The 18,329-nt window shown below is 34.2% G+C and overlaps 3 protein-coding genes and 1 non-coding gene across 5 annotated transcripts; 1 reads left to right on the top strand and 3 right to left on the bottom strand.

Annotated features, from left to right (window-relative positions):
* Positions 1-208: 208 nt before the first annotated feature.
* Positions 209-4,159, bottom strand: LOC133678042 (uncharacterized). Its single transcript, XM_062100201.1, has 4 exons — positions 3,927-4,159; positions 3,403-3,477; positions 1,656-3,302; positions 209-850 (listed from the first exon to the last, which is right to left on the bottom strand). Coding segments are annotated over exons 2-4 (2,052 nt in total). The 5' UTR covers positions 3,404-3,477; positions 3,927-4,159; the 3' UTR covers positions 209-446.
* A 179-nt stretch (positions 4,160-4,338) lies between these two features.
* TRNAM-CAU (transfer RNA methionine (anticodon CAU)) lies at positions 4,339-4,410 on the bottom strand. Its single transcript has one exon. It is a non-coding gene; the product is annotated as a tRNA-Met (tRNA).
* Positions 4,411-10,354: 5,944 nt separating this feature from the next.
* LOC133678789 (probable inactive receptor kinase At4g23740) lies at positions 10,355-13,561 on the top strand. 2 transcript variants are annotated; one of them, XM_062101288.1, is made up of 4 exons: positions 10,355-10,748; positions 10,966-11,027; positions 11,209-12,514; positions 12,604-13,561. In XM_062101288.1, the coding sequence occupies exons 3-4, from the start codon at positions 11,281-11,283 to the stop codon at positions 13,269-13,271; spliced, it is 1,902 nt and encodes a 633-aa protein (XP_061957272.1). In that variant the 5' UTR covers positions 10,355-10,748; positions 10,966-11,027; positions 11,209-11,280; the 3' UTR covers positions 13,272-13,561. The 2 variants fall into 2 exon arrangements, with proteins under 2 accessions (XP_061957272.1, XP_061957271.1); XM_062101287.1 differs by lacking the exon at positions 10,966-11,027 and having other exon boundaries at positions 10,356-10,748.
* A 579-nt stretch (positions 13,562-14,140) lies between these two features.
* LOC133677965 (uncharacterized) lies at positions 14,141-17,015 on the bottom strand. Its single transcript, XM_062100109.1, has 4 exons — positions 16,618-17,015; positions 15,114-15,432; positions 14,610-14,668; positions 14,141-14,444 (listed from the first exon to the last, which is right to left on the bottom strand). Exons 1-4 carry the CDS (start codon positions 16,886-16,888, stop codon positions 14,413-14,415), a joined length of 681 nt encoding a protein of 226 aa, XP_061956093.1. The 5' UTR covers positions 16,889-17,015; the 3' UTR covers positions 14,141-14,412.
* Between the last annotated feature and the right edge of the window lie 1,314 nt (positions 17,016-18,329).

Genomic DNA, 18,329 nt, shown 5'->3' with positions numbered 1-18,329 from the left:
GAAGTTTAATTTTCAATCAACTCAATATTAAAAAATAAAAAATAAAAAAATTAATTAATAAAAAAAACTTAGTCAACCAGGTTAATTCACTAAACTCATAATTTATATAATAAATATATGATAACTCATTGAAAAATAAATCTACTATTTAAAAATAAAAAAAATGATTAAAAAAGAAGAAGAATAAAGCTCTTTATAAAAAAAAAGGTACAGTGAAACACTCCTTTTTAATTTATAAATAAGCGATTTACTAGTTACTACAACAAAAGGCTAACTTTCTAGGCATATTTACATCAAGGCACGGGGATATCAACATCAAGCTACCACTACATTTCTTTAATGCACAAAAGATAAACACTAACGAGTAAAGATCTAAAACCAGGGGCTAACTTTCTGAGCTTGATTACAAGGCTTTCTGAGAAAATGGCACGACGGACTTTGCATAATCACAAACCAAAAAGGTGGTCGTTAGAACCGAATATGGCAGCATTGAATCTCGTGTTCAAATCACTGCCATCCAAAGCAGAACCAAAGCGATCAAGCCATTGAGTTGGACTCGGGTTATCACTCTCCTCGACCCACTCTGAAGTCATATCAATGTCATCGTATTGAATAGGATCGGCTTCTAAAGGTTTTGTTCTCATTTGTCTTGTTAACTTGAGATTGTAGTTTATGTAGGCAAGGTCATTCAATGTTTCTTTGTCAATCTTATTGCGTTTCTCAGAGTGAATTTGCTGAAATGTGCTCCAATGTTTCTCGAAAGTAAACGTGCTGCAAACCTGACTCAGTATTCTGATGGCAACTCGTTGCAACACGGGTGCAGAGTCACCAAATTGTTCCCACCAAAGCCCTGCAATATGTCAACATTAAAAGTTAGTTTCGATAATTCAACAAATGAAGTTATGGACATATACCAAAATAATACTTTCACAAGCGTAAGATCATAGGCAAAAGACAAGTAAACAGAGACTCAAACCCTGCATGCCAACTCAGTTAAGACAGTAAAAACAGAAACCTATCTGCATGGCATAAAATCACAATTCAAAGGATGTTATTGCCATTTCCCATGTATAAAAGGGTGTTTCTGGATGTCCAGTTGTCTGCACAAGCATGCATGAAGCTGCAAAGTTCCAGGATATGCAAATGACACTTGAAACTGAAACAAAAAATATGATGAATGTTTGTGTGAAGCATAACCAAAGTCAAATGTGAAAAGCGTCCACAATGTAAGTTCTGCTTCTCTTAGATCAAGATCTTAATAGCCATTCCAGAAGCTGTGGCAATTAACCTAAAACCTAACTTTTTTTCTTGTTTTTGAGATTTGAGGATTTTAGTTCATCTAAAGACTGATAGAAGTTAGAAAATAACAACAAATCCTAGAAGCTCCCAACCAGAAGCATCTCAAAGCTGATCTGGACGTGAGGATTTTCCACCTTGTATTCAGTTTCTCTGCGTTGTCGGCATGAATGTTCTATGACAATGATGGACCACAAGGGGGCAAATGTGGCTGCTATATACAATGCTATATTCTCCTCAAATTAGTATATACCAGTGATATGCCACAACATGCAGTTTGCAAACAACATCAGACAAAGCTCATCCTGGCACACTCGTGCATATGCAGACATTCATACACATCATGTACAGAGACATACCAGGTGCAACTGTATCTCGTGCCTCCATAGCTAGACTACAACCAAACATTCCACTTGCCCTAGTGAAAATAAAAATCTGATTGGTGATGTCACGTCTCATATCAGGTGTAGGAAGTAGCTTCTCTATAACCTTGAAGAAGTCTTCTTTAATAGATACAAGGAATTTAATTTCTGGATTATACTGGACGCTGGGGTTCAAGAATGCAGCTGCTGAATGTAAAGGAGAATGGAGTTGACCCACCCACTTTCTGTCTACTATGTCTAAAAAGGTCTTGCATTTGCTTTCATCCATTATGTAGTAAGTCCTAATCGATTCCTTGGCCCTGGTCATTAACTCGTAGATAGAACCCACAGCAGGTTTACCACCTGATACTTCCCTCATCACTTTGAGAAAAGGCTCGGATATAGCCACACTTTCTTCCACTGCCCTCCAGAAATCCCCATCCTCAATGATAGCAATACAAGCTATGTTTTTTGGATTATTTGCATACGAGGAATTCATAGAAAACTCAGGGCTGTTGAGCATTTGCTTCAATCTTGACCTCTGCTTCAGCATCGATTGCAATGAGAGGAAATTCGACACAGGCTTCGTGATACCAGTCTTGATTAGTTCCTGCCCTCCGGTAAACTTTTTCATCAGATCGAGTATTGAGACACTATTGTATATAAGCTTTGATATGGTTTGTGCTTGTAAGATGCATTTGTTCACCCAATCTACTTTAGAGAACTCCTCCAAGATCAAATTCAAGCACTGAGAAGCACAAGGAGATACAAAAATGGTTCCATAATTCTGAAGAATGTGGTTACCAATACCCGTATAGTTGAAACTACTATCCATAATTATCTGCACAACATTTTCAGCACCAAAGTCTTGAATAACAGAATCAAATAAATCAGCAAGGCATTTGGTGTTCTTAAAGATAGACGATGCATCTACAGACTTGTGGAAAAACGTCCTGGAGGGAGAGGAAACTAAGAAGTTGATCAAAGCTCTAGACTTGTTATCCGTCCATGTGTCAGCAATGATAGTACAACCAGTGGTCGCCCACTCTTTCTCAGCATCCTTCGTTTGCAAACTAACTTCAGACTTGATCCTTTCCAACCACGTAGTCCTCAACATATCAGCCGAAGGCCCTGTAAATCCCGCACCACATTTCCCAATTGCATCAACCATTAGCTGATACGACGGAGAACGAGCAACACTAAAATCCAACTTATTCTCAAAAAAGAAGAGAGCAATGTTTTTTTCAGCATTCTCTTGGCTGCTTAGAGGTGGCACTGCCATTGGCATTGGCATAACAGTAGGGTAAACTTTCGCCACCACCGGAGTTGGAGCTGTTGCTTCGACGGTCAAAAGACTTCGACTCGAAGTAACATTTACCGTAGATTTACCCTCCACAACCTTCTGCTTCTTGGCATTGCCAGTTTCTTTAACATCATCCTTGGATGCTATTATAGCTCTTACCCTATCACTAACATCATCCCTCACTTTGCTACACGGATTCACACCTTTACTCGGAAGTCTCGACAAATGATGCTTTAATCTACTAATCCCACCATTCAAAATCCTTAAACAAAATTTACATTTCACCTTGTTTCCATCTAATTTCTCAGCATATTCCCAGCAAACATCTTTTTCTCGAACCACTACCAATCATTAATTAATTAACATAAAACTAATCAGCACATTTTACTTAATAAAATTAAACTACAAGATTTATAGGAATAATAATAAGGTTTAACTTACTGGTTAATTATAAAATGTTTCCGAGCCCAGCACGCCCGATTAAATAGAAAATGTTTCCGAGTCCAGCACGCCCACCTAGAGAGAAAGAGAGAAATTTTTTTAAAAATAAAATTTATATCAGCATTGGCTTGAATGATAACTGAAGTACCAATGCAATTAAGAGTAACGAATTAATCAAGGAATTCAAATCCATCAACAATACAAAGAAATGCATCAAATATTTGGATTAATATTCATCTTTCAATGCTCAACTTGTCTTCTAATTGATTAAAGTTCCTATTGGAAATCGGCTTTAATTTACACTTCTTTTTCTTTTTACAATAAATGATTTTCCATTAAAGGAAAAAAATTAAAGTGAATTAGGATATCAGATTTTCCCTCATTTTCCGAGTAACCAAACAGAGTATTGAGTGAGGAAATCTTTTTTAAAGTTTTGAAACGAAAATTAATTTTAAATTAAAAAAGGGGGGGGAGGGTAAAGAAATGAAGAAGAGAGACAAAGCGAGAAATAAGAGGGGGCTTACAGAGAGAGAAGGGGGAGAGGCGAGTCGACGGAGAGATAAACGGAGGTTGCAGAGTTGGGATGTTTCTCTTTTCTTTTTTATTTATCGCGCGATATTTTGGACTTTGGTGATAGTACTTACTACTTAGGGTTTTATCAAGCTTTATTTTTCGCTTTCTCTCTCTGGTCTTTCTCTTTCCTGTGGCTTGCTGGTTTATCCTCTCTTTTCTCGTTTTACTTGATTTTTTCTGATGGTGCCTTTTTATTTTCCATTTTAGGCCTTTTTGTTCCTTTTAGGCGATATATCGTCGATACTGTGAACCACTCCTATCTTGACACGTCAGTACAAATTTAAAGTTAAAACCGAAAACGACGCCGTTTCCTAAAATGGCTAGGAATAATAAAAAAGTTGTAACGCTGGAAGCCACTCTTTTTATCAGAGCCTGGTTTCGATCCAGGGACCTGTGGGTTATGGGCCCACCACGCTTCCGCTGCGCCACTCTGATTTGTTGAACATACGCTCATCCAAATATTATATATCCTACTCATACTAAACCATTCCACTTCAATGTGGTCCCCATCCAAGACTGTTTGCATGTCAGGTAGAGAGAAGGGCACAGACCTGAAGGAGAAAGCCACAAAATCCTACAATCCTTAAATTCGTCCCTATCTCCTTGTTGCACCCGGCCATATGACCCTGGTATAATGTTTGTTTTTATGGTAAAATTATTATTTTTTTTTATTTTTTTTTATGTGTTTAGATTTTTTTAATGTGTTGATGTTAAAATTAAATTTTAAAAAATAAAAAAATATTATTTTAATATATTTTAAAATAATATATATTCTAATCATACTAAACCATTCCACTTCAATTTGATCCCCGTCGACCAAGACTATGTGTGCAGGTCAGTTTGAGAGAAGGGCACAGACCAGAAAGCCACAAAAGGAATGATATCTTACAATCCTTAAATTTGTCACTATCTCGTTGTTGCACCCGGCCATTCGATGATCATTAGTGTAGTTTTTGTTTTTGCGGACAAATTATATTTTTGAGATTTTTTATTTAATTAATATTTTTTATTTCTAGATTGTTTTGATATGCTGATATTAAAATTAAATTTAAAATAAATATTATTTTAATATATTTTTAAATAAAAAAACAACTATTATCATAATATCAAAAACTAACCTAACATAATACTATTATTGATTCCTTAATCTTTTGAATAGGATGTATGTTTTTTTCATCACAAAGTGGAAAAGAGATGTTGGGCAATCAGAATCAAAGTTCATGTCCAAGCCTGTCGGATCTTTCTATTGACTTTTAACTAATTTATTTTGATTCCCTCCATTCTCAATCTCTTCCTTGCCCTAGCCCTCGTGTTCTTTTCTATTTGTCATCACAAGGCTCGTGACCCAGATAAACTATATATATATATATATATATATATATATATATATATATATATATATATATATATATATATATATATATAAAAAAAACCAGTCTGAAACAACAAATAATTAAAAAGAAATACATTTCGAGTTAGTCATCTGGCTAGAGTCTCGATGCGTTGTATCTATGCTTTTGGAATGACCGGCAGAGATGGTGGATTTTGGTGATAGAACATATTAAATTAATCATTGTTATTTATATATTATTTAAACCTTTTTTTTTTCAAAACTCATTGGGTGCGTAAATTATAACTTAATAAATTAAAATGTATTCAATAAAATTTAATTATAAATTAATGAGAAACTAGTCATATTCTCAGACTTTATTGATGGAAGATCTCATTTCTTGATGATTATTACATAGTGTCAATCTTTTTTCAGATTATAATATATAATCATGAAAATTTTAAATAAGAAACAAAATTAGATATCGATCCATGAAAACTATATCTAAATTTATTTACTATTTATTTATTTATTATTTATAGATAACAATAAATTAGGGAGAGAGAACAAGTCAAAGGTGTTGTGGTATATATAATAATTAAACATTGTCAAGCATAATTATGTCACTCTCGTCGATCTTTGTGGTAAGCAAGGCACTTAGGTCAATATTCTTCATGCATGCATGCTGTAATACTATAGGTTATTCTAATATCTTAGAGCACCTATCTCATTAGAAAATATAATTTTCTCATCATGTCAACAATTTACGTCTCGAAAAATTCAATTCTTATTTATTGAATATTCTAAGTGGTCTTCTTCTTCTTTTTCTTATTCTTATCCTGCAAAAAGAGGATTTTATGTATCAATTTTCAGATTATTGAAATTCGAACAAGCGATACCAGCAATGTGTCCTCTAATATAGTAAAAAAACTAAAAAATCAATTAAACCAAGAAAATTAAAAAAATAATTAAAAAAACTGAACCGTAACAAAACTGATCAGTTCAGTTTCAGTTTTATAAGTCTGAAATCAAAAAAACTGAACCGAATTGAATCCAAAAAAAAAAATCAAGAAAAACCGAGCTAAAATAAAACCAAACCAAAAAAACCAAGTCAAACCAGTTGAACCGGTTTTTATTCAAAAAAATTGAACCGAATCAAAACTGGTCAGTTTGAACTGGTTTCGGTTTTTTTAAAAAAAATTCAGTTTGGTTATTTTTTTTTAATAAAAACCTAACCGAACAAAAAATAATTAACCCTACCTCTCATCAACAAACATCAAATTACAGAAAGTCAAATATTCATAAATCTTTTATTTGCAACTTGAATTATTAATTAGTTTCTTTTATCAAATTATTGAAATAATTAAACTCAGTTTTAGTACGTGAATAATAAGTTTATAAAGACAAAGAACCATAAAATAGTAATATTTTTTTCCAAAGCACGTCACACATATTATCAATGGCTATTTAGTATATTTTGTTTTCCCTTTATTTTTAAAATTAATTTTGTATTTAAGATAGAATTCCAACTTGAATTATCATCATTCTTTCCACAAGTTTATTTTTTTTAGTTTTCAGCTTTTTTTGGTATATTTTCTTATATGGAGTAACAACGATGAAATTTGGGTAAGAAGTGAATGTTTTTATTTATTTATTGTAACTTGCTTTTTAAATTGTTTTTACTTGAAATAATATAAAATTAATTTTTTAGATAATTTTAATATACTAATATTAAAAAAAAATACTCTACACCATTATATATATATATATATATATAACAAAGTTTTATCGGAGAAGAATAGAGAAGAGCAGCTCTGACGTGGGTCTCGGTGCCTGCCCACATGGGATCTCTACAGTAAGGTCTGGAAAGCCAAGACAGCAAGGCGTGGTTTGGTGGTAGAGAAATAAATTGCAAGTGGGAGTCATTATGTTGAATACTGTCATGTCTCGATCCAACCGCCACCATTGATTGGTGCTTCTTCTCCTTCATTGATCAACGTCAAGACAACGACTTCCAAAAAATCAACGTTCAGTTTTTACGACTCCACGCCCGCAGCATACATTATTTTTAATCCCATGTGATAGATGCCCTAAAAATAAACAAGGAAATTATTTTCCACAATGTTTGTATTATAGACAGTTTCATGTCAAACCTTTAGTTTTCATAGCTGGGAGTTTTAGAGGTTGATGACAAAAATTGGATTTTCTGCAAAAACATTTTTTTTTTGAAGATTTTAGGGATCCTATAATAATTAAGCCAATGAGTTTATTATGGAGATATGTAGTAAACGAATATTAAATTCTAAAAATAAAAATACATACTCTTGATGAATGCCGAGAATAAATTGTAAGAAAGTGAAGATTCTGAAATTGAATCCTCTTTTTGAGTTGTTCAGATTTTAGAATGTATTTATAACTTTTTTTTCTTTCCTTTTCGAGGAGTTCTCAATCTTTTCTTCTTCATTTAACTGAGAGGAGTATCCTTACAATCAACATTAATATTGATGGTTACTGTCTCTTTACATGACATTTAATATTAAGCATATCACGTGCTTTATGGAAGATAATCATATGTCAGTCTGTACACAATATTAATATTGATGAGATCATCCCTTATAATCTGTGTGATGGCTCTTAGAGAACTTTTTGACCTAAGGAGTATGAGGATGATGACTATAAATTTTCATTTCAAACACTTGTTCATGAAAAAAAACCTGGATCAGAGAATGTTGAGTCTGGCAAGATGTCAAATCTATAGACGCCTGGGCCTAACGCATATATGAACCCAAGGGGATTAGATTTGACAAGGCACCAGATCCACAAGCGTTTAAGCCTAGTATGTAGCTGAATCCAAAAAAATTAGGTTTAACAAAGTGCTAGACCTCAGATGCTTGAGTCTAGTGCGCAGATAAACTCAAGAGGGTCAGGTCTAGCAAGGTACCAACTCCATAAGCGCTTGAGCCTGACACGTAACTGAGTTTAAGGGAATTGAGCCTGTCAAGGTGTCAAACCCACATATGCTTGGGCCTAGCACGTAGACCAAAAAAAAAAGAGCGATATATTTGTCTAACCTTTTTATTTTGAGTCCTATGTTGAACTTCTCTTGTCTTAGTCCCTTGGTCATGATTTTTTATAAAGAAATAAAGTATGTTGATCCATCACCTTAACACATGAAATATTATTTTGGTTTTTGTGTTATAATCTATAAGGCAACTCAAATTAACTTACACCCACCAAAAATGCATTAATTATCTTTTCAAAAGACTGGTTCAATTGATAGCAAGAATACTCAGGAGAGGAGTCAAGTTTGTTTATCAAATTAAAAAGGGGGGGGGGGTAAAAGTTTAAATTTACTAGTTTTATGATAAAAACCTTGTAAATTAAGAAAATTTACAAGGTTGGATTGCTCATTTAATTTAAAAACCTTAGGTTGGATTCTTATCATTAGTTTTTTTTCTTATGTTGAATGTGTTATCAAAATTTCTGTACTTTCATTTGCATTTTCGTTAATTATATAAAAACTTATGGACTGAATGGTTAAAAACAATCTGTAACAATTCCCATTATCATCCAAATGAAATCTCATGGAGTTATGACATTTATGGATGGTTGATGCTAAAATTAATAAATACCTTCCTGTGACTTTAGCAATTCTAAGGGTGCCTTGATTTGCTGATGCCTTGGGAAGACATTAGTTTATAGCAAAGAAATACTAATCCTACGAGTGCCTTGATTAGATGCTGTGGGCAGACAATAGGCTGTGTGCATGAACTGCGATTTTCTCTCGGCAGTGACAACTTTGTCGGATTTTGCCACTGCAAGAACAAAGCTAATTAAGGTTGGAGCAAGTGGGAATCACACTTGATCCAATGAATAAGTTGTAACTTGTAAAGAGCTTTCGTAATATATATATATATATATATATATATATATATATATATATATATATATATTAACTGGGATAAAAGAGTTAATTTAATTCGAAGTCTTGTTTTTACCATGTAAAGAACCGAAACAAAGAAATAAAAACAGGCTGATAGATGTGATTTATTGTTCATATTCTATCATCCAACCAAACCAGTCGATGGGATTATTGATAGGTAGCTCTGAAATTACCTATTTATTTTTGTGTTTAAAAATATTTTTGAAAAAATTTATTTATTTTTATTTTAAATTAATAGTTTTTTGATATTTTTAAATTATTTTGATGTGCTGATATTAAAAAATAATTTTTAAAAAATAAAAAAATAATTATTTTAATACTTTAAAAAAAACCCGCAATCACACTTTCAAATAATAAAACCCATGTTTTATACTAAAAGCCATAAAAAATCAAAGGTTGAGCGGTAATAATTTTAGACTCACGGGTGATCTTCTCTCATGGCAAGAAATGCTGCCCTGGACCCTCATTTATTTATTAAAAAAAAAGCATATAGTAAAAGTCCTTAAATGTGACGCACCTCTCACCGCCCATTTAATTGTTACAGCTTTGTTTATACATTTTCCATGGTCAGCAATTTATTTCTTATAGAAAGAAGCATCAATGGCGAGTATGCAGGAGAGGTGATGTATCCTTTGGCCCACAAGTTAGGTATATAATATTTAATCTACAAATATATAATACACAACTATATAATTAGATTAATACCATAGCAAGTAGTCCCCGAGCTGTTTTACAATTGATATGTAGATTTACTTTACATATAATTATTTAGGTTGATGGTTTGTATTTTTAAAATATTTTTTTTACAATTAATTATTTCTTTATTTTTGGGATTTATATATATATATATATATATATATATATATATATGTTTTTAGTAAGATTTTATTATATTGATAGATAGATATATACAAAAATAGTTCACATTCTATATATCCACATGGATCTATCACACACATTAAAAAAACTCTATCAACCAAAAGCTAAGCTAGAATACCACAACATGAAAGGGAGGGAGGGAGGGAGAGAGAGTAACAGTATAGTAATGGTAGTGGTTGGGTACGGTTAGGTTAGGGTTATGAGTTATTATTAGCATATAATGCATCTTTCTAATACGTTGTCTCTCTTTGTCTCCACATGCACCCTCCTGTTCGTGCGCATGGACTTTGCTTTCTCCATGATTATCTAATTAGTTTCTTGCATGTGATGCTGCTATCTCAAGCAAAAACAGCTCATATTCATCAATCTTCTCCATCATTAATAATCATCATCATTTATCATTGTCGTCTAGTACTTTTCCAACCTTTTCTTTCCTTCCCTTTGTCTGATTTCTCGAGAATGTACGTACCTGGTTCTGTGTCTTCTTCTTCTTCTGCTTCTTAACATTGAATGTTCATGGGGATTGTTAAGACTGTTTCACGGGAAAGATAGAGGGACTAGTAGCTAAGCTGTTGCTTGCGGATGTGGTAGCTAAGTTTTGAAGTGTTCTTCATCCAATCAGTAAGTTTTATTTCTTTAGAATTGAACCCTTTTGTATATCTTGCTTTCTTTCTGTTCTTCGCTCTTTGCTGCTGCCTGCTTGGTTTATGAGAAAAAGAAAATGAAGGAAAACAAAAGAAAATGACAAGGAAAGTTGTGCTAGGCTCAAAATGTAATATTGCTCAAGTATAGGATTCAGAATTTTGAAATCCTGTTCTATGTACTCACACTTTCTCAGTAACCAAAGATGTTCGGTAAAAGAGAGCTGCAAAAGTCAATAAAGAACCAACACAGTATCTGGTAGGTTTCCTAATCATGCTCTAGCAACTAATTTGACTAAATGTGTCCTAATAGTTAAAGTCAGAGTTGTTAGTCATCCTTTCTCTAGATAACTTGTAAGAAATTCATCCACTTCATAATGAAAACAAGCATATCTGTTCCTGTTTCTAATTCTGATCCATCTTTAACTACATTCATGCAGATGTTCCAAGGTTTGTGAAGAAACTTTGCTGTTCGTCTGCAGATTTGTTCAACTGTTTGTTACTGAGAGAAAATGAACATGAAAAGAGGTCTGCTGTTCATTTTCCAATCATTCCTCTTCTTTGGAGAAGTTCTCTTGTCAATCACTGCTGACCCAGTTGATGATAAACAAGCTTTATTGGATTTCCTTCACAATATTCATCACTCTCACCCTGTCAATTGGCATGAGAATACTTCTGTGTGCAATAGCTGGACAGGTGTGTCCTGTAGCAATGATAACTCTAGAGTTACAGCCCTCAGGTTGCCTGGAGTCGGTTTTCGTGGCCCAATTCCACCCAACACTCTTAGTCGTTTGTCAGCAATTCAGATCCTAAGCCTCAGATCTAATGGTATATCAGGTTCTTTCCCTTATGATGAATTCTCCAAGCTCAGAAACTTAACTATCCTTTTTCTTCAATCCAACAACTTCTCTGGCCCATTGCCTTCAGATTTCTCAATTTGGAATTATCTCACTATTCTTAATCTTTCCAATAATGGCTTCAATGGGAGAATTCCACCTTCAATATCAAATTTGACTCACCTCACAGCTTTGAGCCTTGCTAACAACTCCCTTTCAGGCAATATTCCTGATATAAATGTTCCTAGTTTACAACATCTAGATTTAACCAACAATAATTTTACAGGAAGTTTGCCTAAGTCTCTTCAAAGATTTCCAAGTTCTGCATTTTCTGGTAATAATCTTTCATCAGAAAATGCCCTTCCTCCTGCTCTTCCAATTCATCCACCAAGTTCCCAACCATCAAAAAAATCCTCAAAATTAAGTGAACCTGCAATATTGGCGATTGCTATTGGTGGCTGTGTACTGGGATTTGTGGTTCTTGCTTTTATGATTGTTGTTTGCCACTCTAAGAAACAAAGGGAAGTTGGGTTAGCAACAAAGAACAAAGAGGTGTCTTTGAAGAAAACAGCTTCAAAGAGCCAAGAGCAGAACAACAGGCTATTCTTTTTCGAGCATTGTAGTCTTGCATTTGACTTGGAGGACTTGTTGAGAGCATCTGCAGAGGTTCTTGGTAAGGGAACGTTTGGGATAGCTTATAAGGCCGCACTCGAGGAGGCAACCACAGTGGTGGTGAAGAGGTTGAAGGAAGTGGCTGTGCCAAAAAAGGAGTTTGAGCAGCAAATGATTGCCGTTGGGAGTATTAGGCATGTGAATGTGTCTCCATTAAGGGCGTATTACTATTCCAAGGATGAGAGACTAATGGTCTATGATTTCTATGAAGAGGGCAGTGTGTCTGCAATGCTACATGGTATGTCAAAAACCTTTTCAGTGATACATTCTGTTATGCAGCTTTCAGGGATGTTGCTGACCATAGAAAATGAATCTTATACTTTGCAGTTAAGAGAGGGGAGGGCCATACTCCTATGGACTGGGAAACAAGGCTGAAAATTGCAATTGGTGCAGCAAGGGGCATTGCTCATATCCACACACAGAATGGTGGCAAACTTGTCCATGGAAACATAAAATCCTCAAACATTTTCCTCAATTCCCAAGGATATGGCTGTGTATCAGATATCGGTTTGGCATCATTGATGAGCCCAATGCCCCCACCAATAATGAGGGCTGCAGGCTATCGTGCCCCAGAAGTAACAGACACCAGGAAAGCAACCCATGCATCTGATGTCTACAGTTATGGGGTTTTTCTGCTCGAGCTTCTCACTGGAAAATCCCCCATGCATACCACAGGTGGTGACGAGGTTGTTCACTTGGTGAGGTGGGTGAATTCTGTGGTGAGAGAAGAGTGGACCGCTGAAGTATTTGATTTAGAGCTGTTAAGGTATCCTAATATCGAGGAGGAAATGGTGGAGATGCTACAGATAGGACTGTCTTGTGTAGTGAGGATGCCAGAGCAGAGACCCAAAATGCCTGATGTGGTGAAAATGGTGGAGGAAATTCGGCAAGTAAGCACCGAAAACCCACCATCCTCTGACAGTAAACTAGAAATTTCAGTTGCAACCCCATCACCACAAGCAGCTGAAGTAGGTTCTTCCTCTTCTGTTCATTAGTGAGATTGTTTCTTCCTGCTATTAGTTGTTGTAATACAATTTTTGTCTTTAATTTTTTGAATTGGGCAGTTGGTTTGGGTTAATTGAGTTTATTTGCTGTATATCTTTATATTTCTGTGACAAATTTTGTCATGAAGTTAGTTTAACTACCCACTTCAAGCCTCCAACTGTAGGCGAAGACAAGTTGGGTTCTCTTCTGTTGTATTATTTAGTCAGGACTTCGATGTTATGCCTACGAGTCTGCAATTTTTGCAGCATAATGTAACTCGATCTCTCTCTGTATTTTGAAATGGATGGGTCCAGGATCAATGACTTGTGGCTCAACATTGGTGCCTTATGTGCCAAAACCTACCTAATCACTGGCATCGAGCCATATTAACTGCCCCTTTAAATATATTTGGATGGACCTAGCTATAGGTGCTTTCAAGAATCATGACCAGTTGCATTTACTCTCTTAATCTTCGGTCCTAGGCAGATTAATATAAGAAGAATACAAGACAAGTTTCCTTTAAAGAAACTAGTTATTGATGATTGACCCCTTCGAGGGGGATTCAGTTATCGAGTCAATGACATGGCTATTAAGGCATTTTCATGCACTCAGCGGAGCGATCACCACCTTAATGTGGCCGGCTGCAACAGCCTGCCTTCTCGACATAAGCGTTTCTGAAGATATGTTAGAACTGACTCTATCCATGCACAACCAAGATCCGCTGGATGGCATTCATTTTTCAAGGGAAACTGGGATTGAAGTAGCTGACAAGTTCAAAAGAACATCCCAAACTTCTGTTCTAAAATTGGGAAATCATAATACAACATGAACGGGGATTAAATGTTATATGACACCGACACTTGATGAACAGAATTCAGTGTTTGTAGTACCAATGTATATCGCAAATTATATTGCCTTTTAACATCCAAAATAATCTCATTTCATACAAATGAAACCATTTTCACAAAGAAAAAATTATAGTTCATTTACTATAGAGATTACACAGAAAAAATCAACATAAAAAAAAATAGCAACCCTGATGCTGTGAGGATCCTCTCAACGCAATGGGCCAGTAACCTTCCCACTTTACAATGAACAGTGCGAATCTCCTGCATGGTTTATAAACATATAAGAACATTCGTGGACTGCTACTCACTTCCTTGTGATTCTGGTTTTTACACCACCTGAAATATGCATACAAAGAGATGTGAACAGAAGGCTTCACGAGCACAGGCAACTGATTTAACCAGATTACACTGTGATAGTGGTATAACTGTATGGCAGGTGTAATAGATGGAGCAGTCATCTTATAAAATCACAAACAGTTTTGAGATTATAGAAACTCGGACCTTCAACTTCCTCAAACTCAATTACTTTTACCAATTCAGCATCCGCATTGTACTCAAAGCTGCAAAAGTCAACAAATTTCAAAAGTGTCAGTTTGCAAGGAATGGGGAAAAGAACTAATTGGTAGCCTTCCTAACACTGGTCTTTAAGCAATATCATCTTTGAAGATATTTTATGACTTGCGTACACAATAAGACCAAAGCACTATCATCCACAGCATTATTAGTTGTTCTCTTCCTCTAAAATAAGTCAGGATACCTTGCTTCAGAAATCAATGGCATATGCATTGTATAGAAGCTAACACCAAAATTCCTACATGTTAAAGTGCAGTGTATCTATCACAACAAACCAAAATCTGGATGTAGCATGGATAAAAGGATCATATAATAACTATCCTTCAATAAAGTACCTATTTAGGATCATCCAAGAAAGCAAAGGAAAAGAAAAACATTGAATACTAATGCAAGAACAGTGAAAGATATAAGATATCAGTTCAATCATTTTACCTATTGGAAAAAGCCACCTCAAGTTCATAGTCAGAAGCGCTCCTGGTAGCTTCAACTAACACAGTAACTATTTCAGTCTTTCGAGTACTGGCCATAAGAAGATCATACTCTGTTGGAATAATAATTGCAAAGAAATTATCACTCAATTCACTCAAACATATCTTTTCTACAGCTGCCAGAGCTATCCGTCGTTTAAGAGCATTAATCTCTGGATCAATAATGTAAATGGCAAAGTCAGTTATTAACAATATGCGTCGTTTCATCTTCCCTGAACCTGTGAATTTCAAAACTTTATCGGCAAAGAGGACCTGCTTGTCACCTGCAAAAATAAAAAAGAAGCAAGTTTAAAGATATATTAAGCAAGGAAGAGTATTTAAACTTATATCCAATTAACAAGCTAACTCTTCCCTGAACTCTAAGACGATCTATATAAACCACCATTTGCGTCTCAGATCATGAATGGAATTCTCCCATTTTAGTCTAAGCGGGCTAGGAGATGCTACATGGATGGCGGGGGGGATTGTTGTTTAAAGGACATTTCTCCATGTCAAATCATGAGCATGTTTCTTTTATTCCGGAATCAATGTGTACTACTTTGTCTTGGTTTCAGGGGGTTGAAGGACTTAAGTTTATCATAAATGCTAACACCATGCCTGTTTCAGGTCAGTGCACTGATCAGATGCAGCACCCTTAGCTGCCTATTCCTCCCCACCCTATTCAAACATAGGAATTGTAATTTGGTACTGTCTCTAACCAATGGTATATTCTAACATTAAGGAAAACACAAATGCACACCACTTACGACTATTTTCTAATTTTTTTCTATTATAAAATATATAATGAAATATAAAGATTTCCATGAAAAAATGTTTATAAAAAAATCTCTTGGAAAAGGAGAATTTCAATAAACCCCAAAACTTGCAAGTTTTCACGTTATAAGCTGCAGGGAACAATTTTAACAATGAAAAAGTTAAGACCGTTCTTCAATCTAAGAATTTCCATCATTCGGAAAACATTCTTTCAAAGTTAACAAGACAATCCTGTTTCAACAAAATTTGTCACTATTTTGACACTTACAGACTATTTGCCTGCTTCTTCTTTGCTTTTCTTTTTTTAAATCTAAAGCAAAACCACGACCTGGTGTAGAAATTCAGCAATAATTTCAATTGAATTATTTCTCAAGCACCAATTCCTAGTATAGAAACCAAACAATAATATTCAACATGGTTAATTTCTAAACTATACATATTTTGCGTTCTCTAACCATACAGAATCAGCAAGAAAAACAGAAAGACCAAAGCAAATTCAAAGCAAATAAAATAAAATAAAATTCAAAAAACACATAAAATAATCACAAACCCACATGCCATTTACAAAGCAAGACCTCTAAAAGCACTTTAAACAAACTAGTACCGAAAAATAATCAATACCCAGAAATCAATTATCAATAAAAAACAGAAAAATGCCCGGAAAAATTAAGAGAATTTGAAAGAGGCTGATTGACCTTGCTTCTGCAAAATCTTCATCAAATAAGAATGAGAAGGAACATCAAGATAATCCCCTTTAATATCTCTATGGCGAGATGCTTTTCTTCGAACTTTAACACCCATGAATGGTTCTTGATCGTCACTCACATTGTTCTCTGTTGTTATTAATCGCGCTACTCCGTTGTTGTTACTATCGTCTCCTTCTTCTCCATCGACACGTTCTTCTACGTTGTCGTATTTGGGGAGCTGTAAATCGGGGACTTGGACTCGCCGGTTGTATCGGTTCATGTTGTGATCGGTGAGTTTTGGGGGATGGTGAGTGACGGTGGTGGCGAAGTTGGTCCGGGTTGATTAGTGGGCAGCATGTGCCTTTGGCCTTAATTTCACGCTAGCCAATGTCAATTATTGGTTGGGTTGGGTATTTTATTAGGCCTTCTTAAAAATAATAATAATAATAATAAGTAAGAGAGAATAAATAAATAAAAGGCCTTTTACATTTTAACTATTTTTTAAAAATAAAATATTTAGATGCACCCGGAGATATAGTTTAGAGTTGCGGATGCGGCAATAAAAACGATTTCATAGTGTATATAAATAATGGTTATGATTATAATGCATTAACAATTCTTAATAATTTTTAATATTACATCATTGTTTAAAATAAAAATTTAAAATATATATAATAATAACATTTTTATTTATAGTTATTAAATTCTTTCCCCTCATAAATTGTCTTAGAAAAATTAAAAACCAAAATATAATTTAAATTAAGTTTTCAATTAAAATATATAAAATATTAACTTAATGAAACCGATTAATCCAATGAAGTTTTTAATAGCCTAAACTTGATTAGGTCATTACTATTTTTTTTAATAATATTATTTTAATGAAAACAAATAACCCATGTTAATTTGATGATTTTAAGTTGATTCATTTATCTAAACTTTTTTTTTAAATTAATTATTCACTGTATAAAAATATAAAAAATAAATTTGAAATGAAAAAAAATTGAAATTTAATTGAAATTTACTTTATAATAATCATCATTATTTCATGGATGATAACCTTTAAAATTTGACTGGTTTTATTTAAGTTAATTTATAGTTTGATAAATTCTTTATTTCACATATTAATTAAAAATCTATCTATCTATTTATTTTTATTCATGAGGAAATTGAGTAATTCAATTTTCATTTGGGAAAAAAAAATTGCACTTTCCAAATATAAAATGATAACAAACTCATTACTCTTCGTTGTTTTTGAAGGAAATAAATGCCAGATGATGTCATATTACTGTCAACCAGTCATCAACTCATTAACGAGTTGATGAGTTGATAACCTGAGTCGAGCCAGCCGCGGAAGAGCTGGTCCAGCTACGCGTCTTGTGTGTGCTCCGTTGAAGCCGCCCTCGCCAAAGACCAAAGCTAACGACACGGCACGGGCAAGAATATTCAACTTCATCCAGAGAAAACGCTTAACGACGCCGTAATGGAGACAGGGAATTTCTATCCGCTGATTTTTCGCCCCTATCCATGCATTTTCAAACAGTAACAAATAACATTGACCACCACCACCAAATATTTGAAATAAAAGGAAACTACAGTTGAGTCCTTTAAGTATCATATATTGTTCAAATAAGTTCTCAAACTGTAGATTCGTACCATTTTATAGTTTAATTTCTCAAATAATCATATTTATTACCATAATTCTTCTAAATATTTTAAGTATA

This window comes from Populus nigra, chromosome 18 (assembly GCF_951802175.1).
Source record: "Populus nigra chromosome 18, ddPopNigr1.1, whole genome shotgun sequence".
NCBI lineage: Eukaryota > Viridiplantae > Streptophyta > Magnoliopsida > Malpighiales > Salicaceae > Populus > Populus nigra.
The sequence above is the reverse complement of the archived record's forward strand: the minus strand, read 5'-3'. Positions and strand labels throughout refer to the sequence as shown.

Bases quoted from the DNA above. Each gene is read 5' to 3' on its own strand.
- LOC133677965 (XM_062100109.1), bottom strand. From the start codon at position 16,888: ATGAACCGATACAACCGGCGAGTCCAAGTCCCCGATTTACAGCTCCCC. The intron at 15,433-16,617 runs GTCAATCAGCCT...TTATTTTTGCAG, and splicing joins GAAGATTTTGCAGAAGCAAG to GTGACAAGCAGGTCCTCTTT. The intron at 14,445-14,609 runs GTCCGAGTTTCT...TGCATATTTCAG, and splicing joins TGAGTTTGAGGAAGTTGAAG to GTGGTGTAAAAACCAGAATC.
- LOC133678789 (XM_062101288.1), top strand. From the start codon at position 11,281: ATGAACATGAAAAGAGGTCTGCTGTTCATTTTCCAATCATTCCTCTTC. The intron at 12,515-12,603 runs GTATGTCAAAAA...TATACTTTGCAG, and splicing joins TGTGTCTGCAATGCTACATG to TTAAGAGAGGGGAGGGCCAT.
- LOC133678042 (XM_062100201.1), bottom strand. The intron at 851-1,655 runs GTATGTCTCTGT...GACATATTGCAG, and splicing joins ACGAGATACAGTTGCACCTG to GGCTTTGGTGGGAACAATTT.